Raw genomic sequence first — 24,579 nt, 5'->3', positions numbered from 1 at the left:
TTAATAATCTCTTGTGCAACATTAAATATTATTTTCCATATGTAGTTAGGACTCATCCCATTGAGCAATGTCTTCAGCAAATCCCAGATGCGGACAGTAGTGGAGTATTTTTTTTTTCTACTCAAGTAATTTTTTCAAGTATATACTTTATCAGTGTTTTTCTTTGGAAAACTTTTACTTCACTACATTCCACAGCATAATATATAATGTCATACTTTTTACTGCACTACATTTAATAAATTAAAGTAGTTTTTTTTACCTTTAACTCTTAATTACCTTAAACATATAGTACTTTCTTATTTGTACTAAAGTAACATTTTAATTACTTTTACTTGAGTAAAAGTATGCAGCACTACATTTTTTATGTAATTAAGTATTAAATGATATTCGATATAAAACGCAGTGCAATAAAAAGTACAATATTATGTTTTGAAATGTTGTGAAGTAAATGTTTTCCAAAGAAGAACACTGACAAAGTACATATACTTGAAAAATAAAATGACTTGGAAAGTAAAAATACTCCACTATTGTCTCCCTCTGGCGAATCCTTTTCAAATACTAAAGTTATGATGGTTTGGGGAAATGGCTCCTAAGTCTAAGATGATTCACGCGGTTGTTTTTACGATCTACTTAGGCTTACGATGCTTTTGGGAAACGCAGCCCAGGCTCAACCCTGCTTAGCTTCAGTGGGCGACGATGATTTGGCTAATGATTATAAAGGAGAAGAGGAGCCACTCAGGAATCCTGATTTCTGTCTAGGATTGCTTAACTGCTTCTCTGTGCCTTTCAAACAGTCCAACATTAAAGTGAAACTGAAGGCCTCAAGACTCAGAGCTGCTGAGTCAAGCTATAATGGATTGGAGTATAAACATGTTTACATAATTTTTTTGTCAGGCTTATATGTAATATGCTAAATTTGAAGGAAATAAATTTCACTATAATGCTTGAAACCACAAGACATAGCTGTATGTCACAATACCGGCATACCGGCTTGCTACACACTTAGTTAGGGACTTTCCCAATGACCAATGAATATTTTTGTGCATCATAGTTTTTGAGCTATGACTATTCAATTTTTTTTTATTTTTTATGAGATATAACTATTCTGGTCCATTTTGACCAGGGTAACTGATCAATTTAAATGTAATGCAGTCTTATGCTTTATTTTTTTGGGCAGTCAAACGTATTTAATTAAATCCATTGATATCAATATTGATACAGGTAACTCTCAGATATGTTCTGATAAATTTCACATATGTACAAACTAAATTTCTAAAATATAATTTCTTAAAATATATTTTTTTATCCAACACTTTTTTCTGTAGTTTATTTTACATTTCATGGACATACATTTAAGTAATAAAAAATAGAACATTTATAACATGGTAACATACAAAATATTAAGACTTTTGTGCAATCACCAATACATTCAATTATTGATTAGATACTATATAGTTTTATTTGGAAACTCTTTAATAAGTTTACGTTCAACAGTGTCCAAATGGACCCAGAATTCAATGAAATAATTTAATTCTGTTCAAAACCCCTCAAGTATGTTCTGATTGGCTGAGCTCACAGCATTGGACAGAAAAAGCTTGATGCTTCCAGCTCAACGTGATGAGATCGAGAGTCTCTGAGCCACATCAGTTTGTGTCGAGTATGTAAACTAGAGATTGGCACCTGTTTTTAAAAGCCTGTCCTATCGGACAAAAATAAATCATTCTATGGACCCTCTTCCAGTACTTGGTGGTACAGTTTTATGTGCTATAAACTGGAAAACCACTACAGGTTTCAATAAGCTGTTCCTTTGGTAGATGGTCACTACAACAACACCTTCACACACACATTGGTAAACATTCAGTTTATTAAAGACAATAAGATGGATAAAAAAAAAAAAGATCAGTCTGTACGGTGTGTCACATCAGCTATTAGAAATGACTTCTGATGCGTCGCCTTTTGCTTCTGCTTCTTTTGCAGGAGCTTTTCTTTTTTTCCTGAAAATTAACAGTGAAAGTTAAAAATACGAGGATCAAAAACCACCAAAATTAAGTCAAACAATGTGATTCTGGTCCTGTGAGGCTACAAACAAACTCCAGCATCTGAACTGTGATCCAGAACAAACCTTTTTCCCTTGCCAAGATTTTTCTCAAAGAGCATTCGAGGCGTTGTGCGAATAGTTGACCGTCTGGGTGGTTTTGTCGCAAGCTGACGTTTCAGTTTGCTGAGGGAAAAATAAAAATGAAAGGTTTTATATTGTGACATTTGATGGCAACAATAGCAGTTCATAAAGCATTATATGAACATCCTAGACATGCTTTAACCACAGTTATAAGGAACTGATAGTAGACTGATTTTGACAGTGGCATAATATGGTACAAATAAACTGTAAAAGCATGTGGCATTGAGAAAAACACATGCCTATAGGTTATAATATTATGGTGCAACCTCACCGTTTGATTTTCTTCAACCCGATCATGTAGTCAGGGACAGGACATCCAGCCTTCTTTATGACAGTAGCAATGCTGGTCCGTAACAACAAAAAAGTTAGAAGTTCATGCAATCATTTGCCACAAGAAAACCGATGCCCATGAAATCTCAAATGGTGATTTAACCTTGTGATAAGTTCTACAGTGCTGTCATTACCTGCGAAGGAGAGGTTTGTCATCCTCTGTGAAGAAAGTTATTGCCTTTCCTTTGTGTCCAGCTCTTCCTGTTCGCCCTAAAGAGGAAAACAAAGCAACAAGCTTAGTATAATAAAGTTACATGATATGAATTCCTGTTCTATGCTCAGCTACTCCGACTACAACGGACTAACCGATCCGGTGGATGTACTCCACTGCAGTGGTAGGAAAGTCATAGTTGACAACCAGATTGATGCCCTTGAAGTCGATTCCACGAGCCAGAAGAGCCGTGCAGATCAGCACCCAGATCTTCCCCGAACGGAAACTGCTCACAACATTGTCCCTCTAATAAGAGAAAGACCAGGGGAATAAATTATATTTTGTGTCATATAAATAGAAATAAACCAAATGGAGATATGAAAATGCATATACTAATATACTATTATATGTAACAATAAGGTAGAATATAATTCTAAAGCATTAATATATTAAATATTAATAAATAATAATTTATTTACAAGGTTCCTAATTTTGTTTTGGAGGTCTCCTACAATAGGAGTACTGTCCCACCTTTAATAAATAAGTGTTTTGTAAATCCTATTTATACCGAACAGAGATATGAGAAGAAATCGTCAAAAGGTTACACTGCTATATTTTAACCACTGATTCTTCACATCCTCTGGAAGAGTTTACAAAGAGGATTTAGTTCTGCAGAGCAGAAAACCCAATGTCTGCAATTTCACCAGATTTGTAATGTAAATCATTTATAAACCTATGCCAAAACAGCAGAATACATCAATGTTTCTAAATATGCAAATTGTTGTTCATTATGAGTTCAAGCCCTCACTCTTATTTTGCATGTTATGATGTCCACATGTACTTGTTCAAGAAATTACAGCGGCTGTAGCATTTCTATCGTAAAGAAGAGGCTAAATATTAAAGATTAAGTGGACATTTTAATTAAATGTGGTTAGGACTAAATTAAACAAGGATTTGTAACAACACCAGGCTGTTGGCGCCCTCTGCAGACATGCGTTATAATACATAATGTACACACACAGATCAAACATAACACTATGACCACACTGACAGGTGAAGAAAATAACACACTTTATCACGGCACCTGTAAGTTGGCGTGAACATTTTGTCCTCAAAGTTGATGTGTCTGAAGCATGGAAAAATTGGCAAATGTAAAGGAGTTTACAAATTGTGATGGCTAGCTAGACGACTGGGTCAGAGCATCTCCAGAACTGCAGCTCTTGTGAGGTGTTCCTGGTCTGCAGTGGTCAGTATCTATCAAAATTGGTCCAAGGAAGGAACAGTGGTGAAGCGGCGACAGGGTCATGGGCGGACAAGGCTCAGTGATGCACGTGGGGAGTGAAGACTGACCCGTGTGGTCTGATCAAAGAGACAAGCTCCTCTAGCTCAAATTGCTCAAGAAGTTAATGCTGGTTCTGATAGAAAGGTGTCAGAATACACTGACATAGTGTGTTGCGTATAAGGGCTGCATAGCCACAGACCAGTCAGGGCGCCCATAAAAGCAAGCCTGAGGCTGAGGCAGTGCGATGCTTTGGGCAATGTTCTGCTGGAAAACTTGGGTCCTGCCATCCATGTGGATGTTACTTTGACACGTACCACATACCTAAGCATTGTTGCAGACCATGTACACCCTTTAATGGAAACGGTATTCCCTGGTGGCTGTGGCCTCTTTGATTACTTATAATTACTTTTTTTCTAGACTTTATTTTAACCAATTATGTCATTTGATTATTTGTTAGTGAAAGCCCTAGGTAACACTATTTGGTAACACTTAATCTTACAGTATCATTGTTACATATGGTACATGTAGTTACTAAAGTAATAACTATAAAATATGCATAATTACATGCAACTAACCCTAAACAAAACCCTTATCCTAACCACTGCATAACTCACTATTTTACAGTATCCCTGTTATATGTACTTAATATAGTATTTTATATATATATGTATATACACACACACAAACACAAGTATGCATAATTAATGCTTAACGTCGTTATTTTAATGAGAAAGTCTTTTTCTGTTTAATCACCTGCTGTTGTGTACGATCTGCATGGATCACGTCCACATTTATTCCCTCGTACACCAGCTCATGGAAGAGCTCTCGGGCTCGGTCAATAGACTGAACAAACACCAACACTGGCGGCAAAAACCCCTGAGAGGAAATAATGCAGGGTTATGATGATTATAGTGCTAAAAAAATCACTTCTCCTTATGATTGATATGACGCGCTTGACTGATGAAATTCAGGATCTTTCTTTCTTTTTTCCTATGAGGTAAGATCTGATATTTGCTCATCCGAATAACTGAAGTAAGAACTTGACTGACCTGCTTTATAAGGTTTCTCATTGCAAGCAGCTTTCCATTTTCTGCACCCACAAACAGCAGCTGCTGCTCCACAGTGTCAGCTGCAGAGTTTCTGAGGACGGACACAATCAGGTACATTTAATTCAACCCTACTAGAGCAGAATTTTATTTCAACATGTTTTTACCATGGTTAAACCTCTTACAATTATTTATTAAAGCAATAAGTTAATAGAGGGTATGTGCTAAAGTGATCATAACTTTTAAATCAAAATGAAATGCATTTTACATCAAAATTAATTCAAATAAAAAATGTATTGATGTATATTGTCCTATTGCGGTCTTTACAAGCGTCAACCAAAACACTTTCAATTCTTAATACAAAATAAGCATTAAAACTTCAGCTCGTAACTCAAATTACATGATGTGAAATGGGTGTTTCGATACCTGGGTCCAATGTTGACCGACACGAGGTTGTCTAAGTTAAGTTTGCACCATTGCTCTACGTCTGTGGCGAAGGTTGCGCTGAAGAGAACCCGGCGGATTTGGGGAGAAGAGCAGGCCAAGAAGATGGTAGCTAGCTGCTCTCTGAAACCCATCTTACCATCCTCAAAGAGCTTATCAGACTCATCCACCACCAGCCACTCCACGCTACAAACAGCAAACACACAATCACGCATTCATTTTCTGTATGACGGTGAACCTGGAGCTCCTTGAGATGTTTTCTTCTTAAACTAAAGCCACAGAGCTTTTGCAAATCACTCACCTGCTTAAGTTGATCGCAGGAGGGTCGTGATTTAATAAATATATCAATCTGTTAGGGGTCGTCACCAATATATCTGGAAAACAAAAAGGAAAAAAAATCTCTCAGCTAATGCTGTAAACAATATAAGTAGCCCTATTACTTGCACATTACTATAATAAAGGCTACAACTATCAACAAAGCCATCTATCCATCTTACGTATAAGGCCTTGAGTAATTTGGCCCCTCATTATTTGTGTGCGCTTTTAACCCTCTATACACCAACACGTGCTCTACGCTCCTCTGAAGCTGGTCTTTTTAACTGTCCAAACAACACGGTTGAAAACTATGGGTGATCGGGCTTTTTCTTCTTTGGCTCCTAAGTTGTGGAATTCCCTGCCCTCTGAGATTAGGAATGCAGAACCCCTTAGTGTTTTTAAATCATCACTCAAAACATATTATTTTAGGATAGCTTTTATGTGATTCATTTGTCTACTTTGTTGCTGTCTTTTTTTTTATTCTTTTTTTTTTTTACTGCCTGTAATGTTATGTGTATTTTTATGTAAAGTGCTTTGAGATGTAACATTTAAAGGCGCTATATAAAATAAAGTTTATTATTATTATTATTATTATTATTATTATTATCTATTACATTTAATTGCTATATTTTTAGATATAATCATCAACACTCAAACATGTAAATTGCATATAAGCCAGTTTTTACATCAACGCTAAATATGTTTCTACTCCAATTCGTTATTGAAATAGAATAATTAACAGAGGCGTTCATAACTTGTTTTCATGAAAGATTTATTTGAACATGCTTCAAATAAATACGACATCATTACAGGTTAAAGTATATATAGAATATACTTATAGAATATAGTGAAAATACTCTCCTTGAGTTAGTTTCTCTAGCAAACTAAGAAGCTGTATGACTTGCCTATGTAGTCCTGTGACATTATTCATAAGCTGTTTTATTGATGTCTTCACATGATTACACAGCGATTATATGAGAAGTGGTTTTTTCATGTAATAACTAGCACTAAAGAGGAAGAGATGATCGCGTTCACTCGTGCTCCGCTGCCACTTAAACTGAGGCATTTATACAGCCATCTGTCACGCCACATTAAAGAGCGCCAAAATATGTGAGCATTTATTGTTTGAATTTCCTCATAAAATGAACAGAATTTGGAAATGGAGACTTTTATTCGAGACTTTCTCGTTTATTTCCGAGATTAATAAAATGCTACGCTTCCTGCGATTTTTAAATGGGAGGTGTGCCATATAACGTCTAGTGGAGGTTTTATTCATGCATCATCTGAAACAGCATTGACTGAAAAAAACATTATCATAATATTTAAGAATCTATATTATTTTGTTAAAATGAAGAACTAGAAGCTAGGAGTTTTTTTTAAATTACATTCCATAAATGCAGTAGCGCTGCACGATTCTGGATAAATTGAGAGTCATGATTTTCGAATCGCAATGACAATCCTTTAGACAAAACTAAACAAAAACATTTTACTAGAGGTTCTGAATGAATGATTCAATGACTTCACTTATATAAATGTTACATAAATATTACAGTTCCTAGAGCCTTGGGGCCAAAACATACCAAACTTCTTTGCTGACTTGGGCCCATATTTCTTCACAGCTTCAACTCCTTTATTGATCATGTGAACTCTGAAGCCCACTCCTTCTGACAGTTTCAGCATCTCTCTGTGAGTCTAGAGATTGAAAAAAAGTAAGTCGGCAAATAAAAAAAAAAAAGCTCTATGTAGATTACTTGATGTGGTCTACAACATTTATCAACTTCAAGGTAGGGTAGATGACTTGTTCCAGAAACATTTTTTGTTATGCTGGTTGACAGTCTCATCACATCCTGATAGTAGTGGTGGGAATCGCCAGATTCCCCATGAGGTGATATTATCATGATACGATATTATTGTGATTTTTTTTCAACTGCAAATGTCCCCAAACTGCAAATTTGTCCACACATATTTTATATCTATAAGGTTCTCAGACTGTTCATTTTACATCTTCAAATCCACATCCCTTCCTTGTCAAATGTTTTCCTCTCTCACATTTTAGACATTTTTTTAAATAAAAATTACATTTGTCAAATAATGTTCACACACTCAATTGCAAAGTATGTTTTTTCAATACATATAATAAGCAGTTTTATAAAGAACAACCCTAACACTCTAATGAACAATTTAAAGTTGACACTATTCAGTTATGAAACGTAATTATATGCTGAATTATATTTCTATTATATTTATAGGAAAATGCATACATTTGCCATTAACAGCAAATAATTTGGACATTACATGCCACTATGGAGTAATTTTGGTTGTGAAATTGCCTATATAGTATAAGAGAATATTTGCCTATATAGTATAAGAGTATATTACTGTAATATTTTGCACAATACAAGCTGAAACTCAACCTTGACAATATCACCATATCGAAATACTATGCTGTATTGATATTCCATCCACCCCTAACTTACAGCAATCACTAAGTTAAGTGGTTTAAATGTATTCATATGTATATATCAGGGGTGTCCAACCCTGCTCCTGGAGGGCCACTGTCCTTCAGTGTTTAGCTCAAACCCCGTCTGATCATTGCATTTGGTCCCATATCGCGTTGTCAGAGCATTTCATGGTATGCAGAGTTGGACAGACGTCAGTCACGAGCACCACAATCGAAAAAGCAGCCACATTTCACAGTTCCTCCTGAACAAAACCAACGGGGTTATGCAGCGTTCACACCACAACTACTGTCATTTGGAAGAGATGGAAACCTGGCTGTGACCTTATCAGGGTTCATACACTTTTACCAATAAATTTCCATGACCTTTCCATGACTTTTAGACAAATATTCATGACCTAAGCTTCCATGAAACGTCTGTGTATACATGTAAAATAAGAAAAATCCATGTTTAAATGTCAAATCACAGCATATCTTTAACTAATTAATTAACGACAAGCTATGTGGTTTAATACAAAATACAAAAGATGGTTAGAAAAAAAATCTGACCCTAGCAATGAATTAAAGGGATAGTTCAAACAAAAATGAAAATGTGATGTTTATCTGTGTGAGAATTCAATCTGTATTTATATAAAAAATGTTTTACCTCAAATACAACGCTATATCCAACAGCCTTCATGCACTTCACTTCTGTCAATAATACACACTCTGGCTCATATACCCAGAGCGTGTATATTGACCTTACCGGAAGTGAAGTGCATGAAGGCTGTTGGATATAGCATTGTGTTTGAGGTAAAAAATCATGAGCCACAGGGCTTTTTGTGCATGTTGTCTAAGCATGTTTTTTTGCTATCATAGAATTGTTACCTATTCACACGATTATATGACCTAGCCTACACACAGCAATGGTTGAGTTAAAAATCTTCATTTGTGTTCTACTGAAAAAACAGACACACCTATATGTTGGATGGTCTGGGGGTAAGCAGATAAACATCACATTTTCATTTTTGGGTGAACTATCCCTTTAACATGCATCAATGGGAGGCAACAATGTTAAATAAGTGTCCAGTAACACTGACAGTAACTTTACAAGGTGGCAGGAGTGCCAGAGACAAACTTTTGGAATACAAAATTTAATGAGATAAGAATTTAAAAAGATTTTATTTACCATTCATCTCACTGGAAACCCATCAATCATCGCAAATCATCAAATCATCGTCCCTGGCTGAATATATTTTAAATTTCTGTAATTTACACCTAGGCCAATAACATTACAAACTAAAAATGCTAGACGTTCCCCAATGCAAGGGTCAGAAATTACATTTTCCATTAAGGGGCTCCTTGCAATTAATTTTCCAGGAGCATATAAGTACAATTTTAATGATTACCTGTGTTGTCATTTGTCAAATACTTAAATTAAACAATTACTTAAATCGAACGCATCCTCGTCTCGTGTATGTTTACAAAGTTTGTTTAACCAATATTATCACTTAAACATATATTCTATTACATACATATTTTGAAATAAATTTCCATTACTTTTCCAAAACTTTCAGGTTTTTGTTTTTCCAAAACTTTTCCAGGCCTGGAAATTGTCATTCTAAAATTCCATGACTTTTCCAGGTTTTTCATGACCGTATGAACCCTGCCTTATACTCAGTTTCTGACTTAAATTTGTGCATTGCAATGGCACACTATCAACGCCAAAACGAATCTGGTGGTACAGGTCAGTGTTCAAAGTTGTTTGTGTTCATTATTATTGTAATGTTATGTGCTGAGACATGAGGTAGCTTGATACAGTCTCTCATGACGCTTTTTTTCCCCTCATCTAATTCCATCAAAGCTACAAACCCAGTTCCAAAAAAGTTGGGACACTGTACAAATTGTGAAGAAAAACGTATTGCTACCTGTCCCAACTTTTTTGGAATGTATAGCTCTCATGAAATCCAAAACGAGCCAATAGTTGGCATGACATTTCAAAATATCTCACTTAGAACTAGGGCTGTCAAAGTTAACGCGTTAACGCAAATTAATTTTAACGGCACTACATTTATTACCACCCGTTAACGCAGCGCGCATTTTCTGTTTGATCCATGGCCCGTAGTTGGAGAAATCGGGATAAGCCATAGACGTACAGGATGCAGCAGCAAACATTAATAGGGAAAGAAAATGGTTAACATTAATATTCTAAACCAAAAGTGCAGTTATTGCCTATAAGCTACCATATTTTCTGTTTAACCATAAACACCAGTTTAAAAGAAAAGTCTGTTTATATTAAGCACATTCACAGCGCGATGCGTGAATACACTGAAGCTCACTCTCGCTCATGTCTGAGGTAAATCATTGACACGTTCACGTGAATCGCGGCATAGTTCGGCGCGAACACGCAAAATACCGGCAGTTCAATAGATAGCTTCATCTCTTAAAGGGGCCACACTATATTCCTACTCGTGGAATATGAACCTCATCCGGGTATTGTGTGGAGCTGGTGCGCTCTCAGGCCCGCATGACAGCTTTCACATTACCAGTTTTTCATACGAACTGTGCCCAGTTCTGAACTAAACTGCCAGTAATACTACCTTTATTTATATTATTAAAATTAGAGAAATACCTGCTTATTCTGAATTTTTAAGCTAGGCTTAATAGACATGAAAAAGTTCTCTGATAAACATCTATGACCTTTGATATATATCTAGTCTTCATGCTGTTTCATTGATTATTATTAAGTAAGTATGGTTTCACTAATAATAAACGTACATTTGCATAAAGCATGCATATTTGTCCATATACCCATGTTGATTAGAGTGGTAAAAACTTAATTCAAACTTAATTTAAGATACATTTACAACAAATAAAAATCTGTGATTGTGTGAGTAAACTCAATTACATATTTAAATCGTTTGACAGCCCTACTTAGAACGTTTGATATGTTATCTATATTCTATTGTGAATAACATATGTTTATGAGATTTGTAAATTATTGCTTTTTTTTTATTTTATTCACAATTTGTACAGTGTCACAACTTTTTTTGGAATCAGGTTTGTAGCTCAGTATTGCTCACTGAAAATGACCTGCCCTGCCTTTAAGGGGCTGAATGTTTACCTGTGTGGCGAGCTCTCTGGTGGGGGAGATGATGAGGGCTCTGAAACCCTTGTTGAGGGGCTGGCGAAGATGGGCCAGCAGGGGCAGACAGAAGGCCATAGTTTTACCGGAGCCTGTAGGTGCACATGCCAGGATCTCCCTTTTCTAAAACAAATGGATCAATGGAATCAAAACCCTGAATTTAGGGTCAGAACATGTTTATATCTGATGCAACAGAAAAATGTCATACATGCATCATGAGAGGAATAGCCTGCATCTGAATGGGTGTGGGGGTTTCAAAACCCGCTGTCTTGATGTTCTGAATGACTCGTGGGTCCAGATCATACTCCTTCTGCAGCTCCTCAAAAGTGGAAACTGGATCTGGGATGTCGGTCCCGTGCACGTTAATCCGGTTTTGGTGTCGTATCCGATTCACCTAAAACACACACCAACAACACAACAATAATGGGCTTTAGTTTAATCAAGAGATCAAATCAGTAGCATACATCCCATAGGACACATCAGCGCAAGAAAAAAATATAGTCAATATTAAAATTAATATTATAACTGACAGATTTTTATGAAAGATATTAAAGATAGATTGGCTGGTGTTAATATTGGGGGATTTTTTTGTAACCGTGATGTTCATTGCAACATTTTCACAAAGTTAATCTTTTAAAATAATAATACTGCTCATGATTTAAAAACACTGTAACATGTAATTATCAAAATTAATATTTATTTTTAATACCGTACATTATAATGCTGTGATGTCTAAATTCACGCATGGCATTAAATCTAAATAAATATAATAAAATGATTTTAGATTTCAGTGTTTCAATTTATTTTGATAAAAAGAGTATCAACTTTTACCATCCATAACATGAAAATGATTAGCATTTGCCAGAATTTTAATCAGCCCTATTAAACCAAAATATTCAACTGTAGTTGACCACAGAAGAATGAAATGTGGTGTAAGCAATATTAAAAGCAATATTAACACTGTGTACCTTCTCTTGATGAAGCTGCTTTAGTCTTTTCAAAGAGAGCTTGTCTTTGGACTCTATCTTGGGGTCTTTCGCTGTGTCTTGGGATGACATCCATTGGATCCCTTCGCCCTCGCTCTTTTCAGTTTCTGTGTCCGTTTCCAAAAAGAAGAAAGAAAGAGCTGTTTGAAAAGCGTAATAAAATTAGTAGCAATCTGAAGAGATTAAAAGATGACTTGCCTTCGGATTTTCTCTTAGCTCCTTTCTTTTTCTTCCGCTCTGCCTTCACTGGCTCATCCACTTCAATCCGATTCCGTTTACCAGAGGCCTGCTTTTCATCACTCTCTTCTGCACCATCATCATCACTCAGTCTGGACTCCAGAGATGTGTTTTCTTGTGTCTCTGTGCCAAAAAAGCTGATTCCAGCCAGCTGTTGGGAGCTGCTCTTGTTCTGAGATTTCACTACCTGAGAGGAGAGTGAGATGACCTGAGATTAATATTGATCAAATGAATATGTGTTTACTTTATTTACTACTCAAGTAGAGTAACAACCACCATTCTTGTTTCTATAGGCTGTGCAACGCAGCAACCTAATAATGTTAAATCTCCCAGTTTGTTAAGGTGCTCATTAGGCAAGGCGAGTTTGTTTGTATAGCACATTTAATACACAATGGCAATTCAAAGTGCTTTACAAAAATTATCAGCGCTGTTTGTGTTGATTCTGATTAGCACTAGCAATTCCAGAGACATCCAATATGAAATGGGAACACATGTTAGCCATGTGGCAGCATTTCAAGCCGAAATTCACGTATTTCTTCCGTTTTATACAACAACAGCCCAGCATACGTTAACTTTATTGTGTACCTTGCATCAAAACCTACCTTAAACCTCTCTGCATCTCTAGCAAACCTTTTCAGATCAAACTTCGCTCCAGACCCAAGCTTTCTAAACAAGTCAAAGGCGTCCATTGATACAGTGTTTAAGACGTGACTAATCGATCTCGATTTTATAAGTAACACGCTCTCGGGGTTCAACTATTACGCCTTTTTTTGTTTCTTTTTCGATCACAAGAGAGCGCTGTTTCCTTTTTAAACATTTGTTTAGAAAAAAAAACATATATTTTTCTTGTTAATCTATAACCTCCTGCCTTTTTTTCTTAAACATTAAGTTGATAATACATTTCAATGTAACTGGAATCATTACCAACAGATAGGCGAAATAATTAAATAAACATCTAAGACTACCGGTAACGTTACACATTTACACTTACACCGATCAGGCATGTAGTTTCGTGTGTCGTCACACGCTAGGAACGCCCACCTGGAGCAATCTTTCTGCAGAGCCAATGCCAGTAATTTTTACCTGGTTTGTCATCAAATGCAGTAAGATAGTGATACTAAAATACCAAATTTAGTAAGCACCTTATTGAGTTGCACACTTTGACCACAGAATAATAGCTCAACAAATGGTTTCTTGTTAGGCTCCCCATCGAAACCCAAAGAAACTTTGCCTATTTTTGGCTCATCTACTCGCCTGTATGTAGGCTATATATGCATCAGTTGTCAGTTCACCCTGTCTGCTGCTTGATCAGCTCTCACTGCGTAATTAATCTTAAAAATGTGGTGCAACAACTTGTTTTAAAATAAAACACCAAATTCTAGATTAGAAATTAAAATTTGCTTAATTGAATCCTTAATGGTGTAACTCACCCGATAGTGTTTTTCACGTCAAGCGTTTAAAAAACGTCCCACTGTTTTTTAGTCAAAAAACTCAAAAACTCAAACTCAAAGCTGTTGATACTGCATTATTTTGTACCTCCATTTCCTCTTCTAATCTCTCTAATTTCTTTGATATCTCCTCACCCTCACTGATACTATCCAACTATAACTCCATAATCTTAGATATCTTAGATGAGCATGCTCCAGTCAAGACCAGAAGTGTCCCTTCCACACATTCGTCTCCTTGGTACACTCCTGAGCTCCGTAGGCCACTGGTAGACGGCTTGAGCGTTACTACAGGAAAACTGGCCTGACTGTTCACCATTTGGCATTCAAAGAACATATCAAAAATTATAAATCGGCCCGGAATTTGGCTCGTTCCAATTATGTATCTGCTATAATTACTAAATCAATCAACAGGCCAAAAGCATTATTCAACTCAATAAATAAACTTATCAAACCTCTGTCTCATGCTGCTCTAGCTTCTGATGAACTCTGCACTTCATTCTTAGCTCACATGCTGGAAAAGACAGATGCCGTAAACCAGTGCCTCTTTTATGATGCCACTAACAATCTGCCGAATCAACCTGGTCAATCCCTGCCTCTTTTTTCATTTCAAATCTCCCCTTCATAGCCAAATTACTGGAAAGTACTGTTGCCGCCCAGCTTCAGTCTTTTCTAGTCGAAAATAATCGTTTTGATCCTTTTCAATCAGGTTTTCGCCCTTTGCATAGTACTGAAACTGCACTAGTTAAGGTACTGAATGATCTGCTTCTCTCTGGTGATTCTGGTTCTCTGTCTATGCTTTTGCTGCTCGACCTTAGCTCTGCCTTTGATACCATCTCCCATCAACTACTCATTCTGCGCCTTTCGAATGGTGCTGCTCTTTCTTGGTTCTCCTCCTATCTCTCTCTGTTCTACGTTTCACTTCAGAATTTTCGCTCACCCACTGCCTCCCTGAAGCAAGGTGTCCCTCAGGGATCCGTTCTTGGGCCATTATTATTTATAATCTATATAATACATGGTTTTAATGATCATTTTTACGCTGACGACATTCAATTATACCTGTACATCAACTTTATCTTTCACAACTGAAAAAATCTCAGCTTGTGTACATGAAATAAAAGATTGGCGTCATGCAAATTTTCTAAAACTTCACATGGACAAAACTGAGATTATTTTTACTGGACCTTCGTCACTCACTAATAAAATTCCTACCAACTTCACCTGTGAGACTGCTGGCACTCTTATCAAACCATCTACTACTGTTAGTGTAATTTTTGATTCCTCTTTATCTTTCCACTCTCACATTAATTCCGTCACTAAATTAGCATTCTTTCATCTACGTCGCATCGCTCAGCTCTATCCCTTTATTAGTATCTCTGATGCTGAAACTGTCATCCATGCGTTTGTCACATCACGTCTTGATTACTGCAATGCACTTTTCATTGGCCTACCAGCTAGCTCCATTTTCAAATTACAATATATTCAAAACTCTGCTGCCAGACTACTCACCCACACCAAACGTTCTGCTCATATTTCCCCAATTCTGCATGATCTTCACTGGCTTCCTGTGTCTTACTGTACAGTATTAAATTCAAAATTCTTCTTCTCACTTTTAAGTCTCTGCAGGGCCTTGCTCCCCCCTACCTCTGTAACTTGCTTCTCCCCTTCACCCCTACTCGCTCTTTACGATCTGCTGATTCCAACCTTCTCGTTGTCCCTCGGCATCGCCTTGCTTCAATGGGGGGCAGATCATTCAGTGTTATTGCACCCAAAATGTGGAACTCTCTACCCCGATCACTCCGTTTTGTTACCACTATCTCTGAATTCAAATCCATGCTCAAAACACACCTCTTTTCTGAATGTTATAGGTCTTGAATTTAAATTGTGTCTGTCTGCTCTTTTTCTCAATTGCCTTTATTGTTGTTTTTTATTGTAAAGTGTCCTTGAGCTCTGGAAAGGCACTATATAAATAAAACGTATTATTATTATTATTATTATTAGTCATTGAAATACTGCAGCAGGGGCTGTATGGATAAGCACCCAAAACGTGCATCTTGTCCACATAATATTTGTTTTAAAGGGATACTTCACCACTTTTTCATATTAAACTGTTATTCCCTTAACTAAAACGAGTTGATGTACACCTCGCTCATCTGAGTGCCTGCATTTAATCGCTCTGACGCGCGGTGACGATCTGATAGCATTTAGCTTAGCCCAATAAGCCCAGTTCATTCACTATGGTACCAAACAGAGATCAAGTTAAAATCGACCAAACACCTCCACGTTTTCCCTATTTAAATACAGTTACATGAGTAGTTGAACGACCAAGTATGGTGTGACAAAATAAAATGTGGTGCTTTTCTAAGCGTATTAAAAAGGAGAACTATAATGAATGGTGGAATAGCACTTCTGAGAGTATTTTGACTCGGCACAGTAAAAAGTCCCGGCTGAAAAATCCTCCCTCACATCTCCCCCTCCCCCCTATTGACAGAAATAAGAGAGGGAGGTGCTGAAACCATTATTTAGAAATGTTGGCCCATATTGATAGGATAGTATCTTGCAGTTGATGGAGATTTGTGGGATGCACATCCAGGGCATGAAACTTCCACCACATCCCAAAGATGCTCTATTGGGTTGAGATCTGGTGACTATGGGAGACATTTTAGTACAGTGAACTTATTGTCATGTTCAAAAAAACTACTTGAAATGATTCGAGCTTTGTGACATGGTGCATTATCCAGCTGGAAGTAGCCATCAGAGGATGGGTACATGGTGGTCATAAAGAGATGGACATGTTTAGAAACAATGCTCAGGTAGGCTGTGGCATTTAAACGATGCCCAATTGGCACTAAGGGACCTAAAGTGTGCCAAGAAAACATCCTCCACACCATTACACCACCACCACCAGCCTGTACAGTGGTAACAAGCCATGATAGATCCATGTTGTCGTTCTGTTTACGCCAAATTCTGACTCTACCATCTGAATGTCTCAACAGAAATTGACTCATCAGACCAGGCAACATTTTTCCAGTCTTCAACTGTCCAATTTTGGTGAGCTTGTGCAAATTGTAGCCTCTTTTTCCTATTTGTAGTGGAGATGAGTGGTACCGGGTGGGGTCTTCTGCTGTTGTAGCCCATCTGCCTCAAGGTAGTGCGTGTTGTGGCTTCACAAACGAGTGATTATTTCAGTCAAAGTTGCTCTTCTATCAGCTTGAATCAGTCGGCCCATTCTCCTCTGACCTCTAGCATCAACAAGGCATTTTCGCCCACAGGATTGCCGCATACTGGATGTTTTTCACTTTTCACACCATTCTTTGTAAACCCTAAAAAATGGTTGTGAGTGAAAATCCCAGTAACTGAGCAGATCAGACCGGCCCGTCTGGCACCAACAACCATGCCATGCTTAAAATTGCTTAAATCACCTTTCTTTCCCATTCTGACATTCAGTTTGGAGTTCAGGAGATTGTCTTGACCAGGACTAAATGCACTGCCATGATTGGTTGATAAGATAATTGCATTAATGAGAATTTGAACAGGTGCTCCTAATAATCCTTTAGGTGAGTGTATTTTTTGATCTTGTAACAAAATCATTGAAGCATTGAACAGGTGATTTTATGATTTTAATCTCTTTGGGGATCCTCCTATCAAAAATTAGCCTGAATATATGCTAAATTAATATTGCTGTGTCACATTCTTTTTCTACTAGCTATATTTAGGCTAAACATGCATTGCCATGCACAAAACCAAAAGGTGTGTTGCAGTACCAACATATGATTTTTATTGTAATGATTGTCAGGAAGAGAGGTTAAACACAACATTCCAAAGCAATAAATCATTAACTAAAATAAAACTCTTCCTATATGACTGGATGAAATAGATTTCATTTGATTGAGATAAGTAATCTTACTTACTACAGTTGTCTTTGTGGCTCATTGTCTAATTTGGTCACATCCAAATAACTAAAATCTCATTTCATGACTACAGAATGACAGCAGTGCTATCTCATGATAATACTGGCTATGAGGTATCCCATAAGCATAAATTTGATGAAAATGATAATTCATGAATCATGATACAGCGCTTGTCTGATCAGAATAAGGTTAGATCCATTTGCCACAAGTGTTGCATTACTATTGGTTAATAACATTTGTGGATGTATATACAGGTTTTACCTCTGTTTTTTTTACCCTTTTATAGATTATCCACTTCCTGTTTTACAACATAACACAAGACCAGACTGTTTCCTGATGTTTTAGCGGACAAAAACTGTGAAGAGAGGAACTGTTGTTAGTTTCTGTATATCAGCAACTACGGTTGGAGGCATATGTTTGTAAGTTTTCTATTCTATTCTATTTTGATAAATTGATTTTAAACTGTAAAAATAAAATAAAAAAAATTCAAGAAACGTAAAAGTTGAAGGCAACCAGCTGCAGAACATTTTTGAGTTTTCTCGACTTGGGTCAATAGTTGTACAAACTTTGTTTGAGTTATCTAAACTTTTTTCATGTTAAATAGTTTAATACATTTTAAAAGCTGCATTTGTCATACAAAACATACGTTTTACAGTGTATAGATTATAAGGATTTTGGAAAGTAAATTAAATTAAATGTGGCTACATATTTATCATACACTGATGTGTTTTTGATAAAGAACTGCATTTTTTTGCCACTGTCTGAAGTAAAATTAGGAGACAAAGAAATATTATTTTACTTTTGTTTACGCTGATGGAATGAAGTATTGCAGGTTGTGTTTCTCTATTGCAAAAGGTTGAGTTTGTCTTATCATTGTAACATTAAGCTTTATATATATATTTTGACTATTCAATAGTTTATTTACTGATTCACTTAAATATTATTATTATTTATTTATTTTTAAATGTGGTCATTTTTAATAATTCTTTTTTAATTTTTTTTATTTGTAGGAAATTCAATGCCGAACATTGCTGGGTGAAGGTCACAGTATAAATACATTTCAAAGATTTTTATTTTTAATTTATTTTTAATTTTATTTATTTTTTTCAAGGAAAAAAGAATCAAGAAATAACATGGGGACACTAAAAAAAATCACATTATATATTGCCCTTTGTGGTTTCATATCCCCATCTAGTACATTTTCCTTAAAAAATTGCTCAATCAGCGGTCCCCTTAGAGACACCTATCCGAAAGTGCTTTGCTACAAAATGGGCTTTTTCAGGATTCCGCCTATACCCAGAAATGCCTGGGTTTTAGATATTTCCTTCAATAATTTTGCACAGATCCAGATCAGGGACTTTGGGCATTTATCAAATTTGCAGTACTTGAACATATCCAACAATAATATCTCACAAATTCAAGATGGCGCACTTGACAATCTTTCCAATTTGACCTATCTCAATCTAGCCAGCAACAGACTGAAAGTCGTCTCAAGCAGGATGCTACACGGCCTAAGCAACCTTCTGGAGCTACGTCTGGATGACAACAATATCAATGAACTTAAAGAGTTCGCTTTCAGCACACTTCAGAATTTAAAGGTGTTAAACCTAACGAAAAACGACCTCCATTACATAGACAAAGTCAAGCCGGTTCTTGCATCACCATATTTGGAGGAACTCTACCTCGGAAGCAACTATTTTAATGCTTTCTACTCATATGAGATGTCAACAAAGCCCTTGTCATTAAAAAAGCTTGATTTTTCCAACAACTCTTTAGCAACATTTCAGCTCACTGACAACATATTTCCATCCCTAGATCACCTTGATTTATCCTATTGTGGTCGAAATGGAACCATGATGTGGAATGTTACAGAAAAGACGTACTTGACCTCAGTCCAAACATTATACTTCATGGATGTTCATATGTCACCCGAGAGTGCTGCTAATGTGCTTTCAAGCTTCAAGAACTCATTGAATAAAATCAGGCTCAATGGAAATGTTGAGCTTAACAAGACGAACCTTCTGCTGAACGCATGTTCTCCAACGCTAAGAGTTGTGCGGCTTATTTCTACCAAAATAAAACACCTCACTGACCACATGTTTGATCCCTGTTCTAACCTGACGGAATTAGATTTAGGACAAAATGAAATATCCCAGTTATCACCGAGTATGTTCAGAGGTTTTACTCAACTAAAAAAACTGCTTCTCCAAATCAATAAACTGACTCAAATAACAAACTCCTTTCAAATTCTCTCCACTCTTGAGTTCATAGATCTCAGTAGAAACAGCATCAACGAGCTCACCTGTGAAGACTTTGCCAATTTAACACAGGTGAAAACTCTGTACTTGTATAGTAACCAAATCTCACACCTTAGGTCCTGTTTGTTCAAGGACCTCATAAGTCTTGAATTGCTGAAGCTTGGAACAAATGATCTGTTAAAGATAGGCGATGCTTTCAGCAATGGGCCACATTCCCTGAAGGATCTGCAAATTAATTTTAATAAGCTGAGCAAAATAGAAAAACACACTTTTAGAAATTTGTCACAGTTAAACAGTTTGAGCTTACAAGACAATCAGATTTCAGAGATCGAGGCTTATGCTTTCGGAGACCTGAAGAACCTGACCTCTCTGTTTATGTCATCAAACAAAATAACTGCTAAAACATTAACCAGACACCCGCATGTGTTCTCAGGCATGCCCAACCTCCAATTTCTGGATTTGTACGCCAACAGCATTTCATTTCCGGATAATAAATTAAGAAACCCTCCTTTTAAGGACCTGAAGCAACTCAGGGTATTGACCCTTCACAGTCAACGTCGTGGAATTGGCCAAATACCCTCAAATCTGCTTCAAGGTTTATCCTCCTTGGAAATGTTTTACGCGGGAAACATACATCTTGTTCATCTAAATTCTGATACATTCAAGTACAGCCCCCAGCTTTGGTTCCTGGATCTCTCCAAGAATGCACTGTCTGAAGACAACTCGATCCCAGCCGAGTCCTTCCACCCCATTTCGAGGCTAACCAAACTCATCCTATCGAGAACGCAGCTTCGCTCACTGAATTTTCTGCTGCATGCAAATCTCACCGGACTCTCATACTTAAAAGCCCCGGGCAATGAGATTGACACGATCAACGAAACTCTGATTCAGTCACTGCCTCGACTAAAATATCTCGACTTGCAGAAAAACACGTTCACTTGTGACTGTCACAACGAGTTCTTCATTGAGTGGGCCATGAAAAGTAATTCTACTCAGGTGCTTTATTTAAACAGGTACATGTGTAGCTATCCTCGTTCCTTACGAGGCATGAGCTTGTCTTCTTTCAACACTGAATCCTGCACCTTGAACATCGACTTCATCTGCTTTCTTTGCAGCAGTATGGTCGTCATTCTAACCCTCCTCTTGTCATTTATCTGGCAGTTTTTGCGCTATCAGGTGATTTATGCGTACTACCTCCTCTTGGCCTTCCTTTACGACAACAAGAAGAAGCAAAGCGGTTCAACGTTCCAGTACGATGCCTTCATTTCCTACAACACCAATGATGAGCCTTGGGTAATGGAGGAACTCATTCCCAAATTAGAAGGAGATCAGGGCTGGAGATTGTGCCTTCACCACCGAGACTTTGAACCAGGAAGACCAATAATAGACAACATTGTTGATGGCATATACAGTAGCCGCAAGACCATCTGCGTGATCACTAAGAACTACCTGGAGAGCAACTGGTGTTCAAGTGAGGTGCAAGTGGCGAGCTTCAGACTCTTTGATGAGCAGAAGGATGTGCTGATCCTGGTGTTCCTGGAGGATATTCCCACACATCAGCTCTCTCCGTACCACAAGATGCGGAAGCAGGTGAAGAAAAAATCTTACCTCCGCTGGCCCAAACCTGGAGATGATACTAAGATCTTCTGGCAAAAGCTAAAATTGGCTTTAGAGACCAAAGAGGGTAATAAATCAGAGAGTGCAATTCTGTGAGTGTTTTAGAACAATATGGTATAGTACTATTCCTCCAAATGTTTTTCCCCTTCAAAAGACTCTGAGTGACACTGTAGTTGTATATAAATATATTTTTAAATGTAATCCTGTGATGGCAAAGTTGAACTGAGTAATAATTTCCATCACAATATCCTTCGGAAATCATTCTGATGATTTGGTGCTGAAGAAACATTGCTTATTATTATCAATGTTGAAAACAGTTGTGCTTCTTAAAATTTTGTGGAAAATGTATTTTTTTCAGGATTCTTTGATTAATAGAAAAAACATGAGAACAGCATTTGACCTAGAAAGAAATCTTTTGTAACATTTAAAAAGCTTTTACTGTATCTTTTGATAATTTTATAATTTTATTAATCTTGCAAAATAAAAGTAGGATTTTTTTTAAAATCACACCAACCTAAAACTTTCGAACAGTGTGTGTGTGTGTGTGTGTGTGTGTGTGTGTGGGGTCACTCTGTTTGTATATATTTTATATACATATATACATTTATATATATTTATACTCAGTGTATTATAATCTTGTTATATATATATATATATATATATATATATATATATATATATATATATATATATATATATATATATATATATATCCTTAGTCAGCATGTTTAAACCTAAGTCAAGAAGATCTCGGTATGGGGTCACTCTGTTTGGCCCACACACTGGACCCCCTGATAGCAGGACTCGGGGGTGGAAATGGTCCTTACTCTAATTTCATCAAGCCAACATCATATTTGACCCTCTGTGATGTCCATGTAAAACAGGAAAAAGTCTCTTTTGCATGACAGGTTAAAGAAAAATACTCTAACAAGAGTTATGCATGACCATTCATTTACCACATAAAACAATTTAAACCTTACAGCTCCAATATAACACTTTTTTAAACGAAAAGAAGCTATAAAGGAGCTATATCAATTTGTCAACAAAAACACAAATAAGCCTATTTATGCTTTTAACCCCTCCAGAATGTATTGCCTCATGACGTAAATGCAATGCATTTCTGTAAATAAAATGTATGTTTGTTTCTACAAACTAAGGAATAAGTCAAACATCATAATCTGTTGATAAAGCAATTTGTGTTGAATCTGGAACATTCCTCTAACACAAGGTATGGCAGTGTGGGTAGAGAACAGAGGGTTACAGGAGTAAAGTCAGCTTTTTTGTCCCCTTTCTTTCTGACCTTTGACACCAGCAGTAGCTGACAGATCTCTTCTGCCGACTTGCTCTGAACGATGTCTTCACATTCTTTGCTCCACGCCTCCACGTTGTCCTCTCTTGTCCACGTCCCAGCATGTGTCCTCTGCTGCCTCTGGACTTTACAGAACAAGCTATTATGCTAATTGCTAATGTATTACAATTACAGTACTGTTGATTCTGTTCATACACAGACCAGCCCAGAATCTTAATTTTCAGTAAACTTCTTACCTATAATATGTTTGCTGTTGCAATCAGTGTTTGAGGGGCACAACAATGAGTTTGAGTCGTTGACTTGGCCTCCAAATTCCCGAGATCTCAATCCAATCCAGCATCTGTGGGATGTGCTGAACAAACAAGTCCGATTCATGGAGGGCCCACCTCGCAACTTACAGGACTTAAGGATCTTCTGCTAACATCTTGGTGCCAGATACCACAGCACACCTTCAGGGCTTCAGGGCTGTATTGACAGCAATAGGGGGACCAGCACAATATTAGGAAGGTGTGCATAACATGTTAGGCCTGATTGGTGTGTATATATATATATATATATATATATATATATATATATATATATATATATATATATATATATATATATATATAAAATTGTATTATTTTTACAATTTAAATAATATTTTAAATTAAATAATGTATTCCTGTGATCAAAGCTCAGTTTTCAGCATCATTACTCCAGTCTTCTAGCCTAGAAATCTAGACGCACCCTAGCGGCTAAAAATCTTATCTGCTGCGAGTGTCGTCTAGCAACTCTCAATACAGTTCTGAGCTGTAAAAACCAAACTCTGGTCGGGCCAATCACATTGTGTATAGAGTCATTGGGCGGGGCTTAACAAAGTGACGGCCGAGTTGCGTTTGCGTGCTTCTAGTAAACACAGAAACTGGCGAACAGCGGTCTTTCAAATCAGCTTTGGCCGCGACTCTGGAACACTTGGAGTTAAGCTTTTCTCTGACAAGAGAACAAAGAACGGCACTGAAGTCATTCTTAAAAAGGGAAGATGTGTTCTGATTTTTGCCGACCGGATACGGCGAAAGTTTAATCTGTCAACGAGCTCTGCTTCACGTTGCTCTGGTTGGTTGTAGCATTGGTAGCGCTATCCTATTGCGTGCAGAGGGAGTTTAAAAGACAACCGTTTATTCCGCCCCTCGGATTGAGCCCTGTCTATGGTGAGTTTTCAGACCAAACATCTTGATGGGGGGTCTGGCTTGTCAGGCTACCAGTCTTCAGTGTCACATGATCCTTTAGAAGTCATTCTAATTAGCCGATTTTCTGCTCAGGAAACATTAATTTATTTCTTCACTTTGCACAAGGAGTGGTCTAATACTTTACACATTATTTAAATATATTTAATTTGTGCATATTTTCCCTATTATTTCTTTTCTGAACCTGAGCTTAACCACTGCCTATTTCAGTAATAAATCAGTATTTGTTCTCTTTAGTTTCAACAACTGATACACACTGTT

At 36.9% G+C, this 24,579-nt stretch overlaps 2 protein-coding genes across 3 annotated transcripts; one reads left to right on the top strand and one right to left on the bottom strand.

Moving 5' to 3' along the window:
- Positions 1 to 1,846: 1,846 nt before the first annotated feature.
- Positions 1,847 to 13,298, bottom strand: ddx52 (DEAD (Asp-Glu-Ala-Asp) box polypeptide 52). Of its 2 annotated transcripts, none has more exons than XM_067423302.1 (15): positions 13,155 to 13,298; positions 12,514 to 12,739; positions 12,298 to 12,422; positions 11,538 to 11,723; positions 11,309 to 11,452; positions 7,328 to 7,439; positions 5,734 to 5,806; positions 5,415 to 5,618; positions 4,992 to 5,082; positions 4,696 to 4,818; positions 2,816 to 2,966; positions 2,644 to 2,719; positions 2,451 to 2,522; positions 2,123 to 2,221; positions 1,847 to 1,994 (listed from the first exon to the last, which is right to left on the bottom strand). In XM_067423302.1, exons 1-15 carry the CDS (start codon positions 13,239 to 13,241, stop codon positions 1,922 to 1,924), a joined length of 1,842 nt encoding a protein of 613 aa, XP_067279403.1. In that variant the 5' UTR covers positions 13,242 to 13,298; the 3' UTR covers positions 1,847 to 1,921. The 2 variants fall into 2 exon arrangements, with proteins under 2 accessions (XP_067279403.1, XP_067279402.1); XM_067423301.1 differs by having other exon boundaries at positions 12,298 to 12,429; positions 12,515 to 12,739.
- Positions 5,017 to 22,281, top strand: tlr22 (toll-like receptor 22). Its single transcript, XM_067423300.1, has 3 exons — positions 5,017 to 5,102; positions 18,195 to 18,327; positions 18,919 to 22,281. The coding sequence occupies exon 3, from the start codon at positions 19,042 to 19,044 to the stop codon at positions 21,877 to 21,879; it is 2,838 nt and encodes a 945-aa protein (XP_067279401.1). The 5' UTR covers positions 5,017 to 5,102; positions 18,195 to 18,327; positions 18,919 to 19,041; the 3' UTR covers positions 21,880 to 22,281.
- The last annotated feature ends 2,298 nt before the right edge of the window (positions 22,282 to 24,579 follow it).

This window comes from Pseudorasbora parva, chromosome 18 (genome assembly GCF_024679245.1).
Source record: "Pseudorasbora parva isolate DD20220531a chromosome 18, ASM2467924v1, whole genome shotgun sequence".
Taxonomy (NCBI): Eukaryota; Metazoa; Chordata; class Actinopteri; order Cypriniformes; family Gobionidae; genus Pseudorasbora; species Pseudorasbora parva.
The sequence above is the reverse complement of the archived record's forward strand: the minus strand, read 5'-3'. Positions and strand labels throughout refer to the sequence as shown.

What these genes read in the sequence shown, in the direction of transcription:
- tlr22 (XM_067423300.1), top strand. Translation starts at nt 19,042, where the DNA reads ATGGGGACACTAAAAAAAATCACATTATATATTGCCCTTTGTGGTTTC.
- ddx52 (XM_067423301.1), bottom strand. Translation starts at nt 13,241, where the DNA reads ATGGACGCCTTTGACTTGTTTAGAAAGCTTGGGTCTGGAGCGAAGTTT. An exon ending in GAGATGCAGAGAGGTTTAAG is followed by an intron (nt 12,740 to 13,154) that starts GTAGGTTTTGAT and finishes CTCTCCTCTCAG; the next exon opens with GTAGTGAAATCTCAGAACAA. An exon ending in CAGATCGTACACAACAGCAG is followed by an intron (nt 2,967 to 4,695) that starts GTGATTAAACAG and finishes TTCTCTTATTAG; the next exon opens with AGGGACAATGTTGTGAGCAG.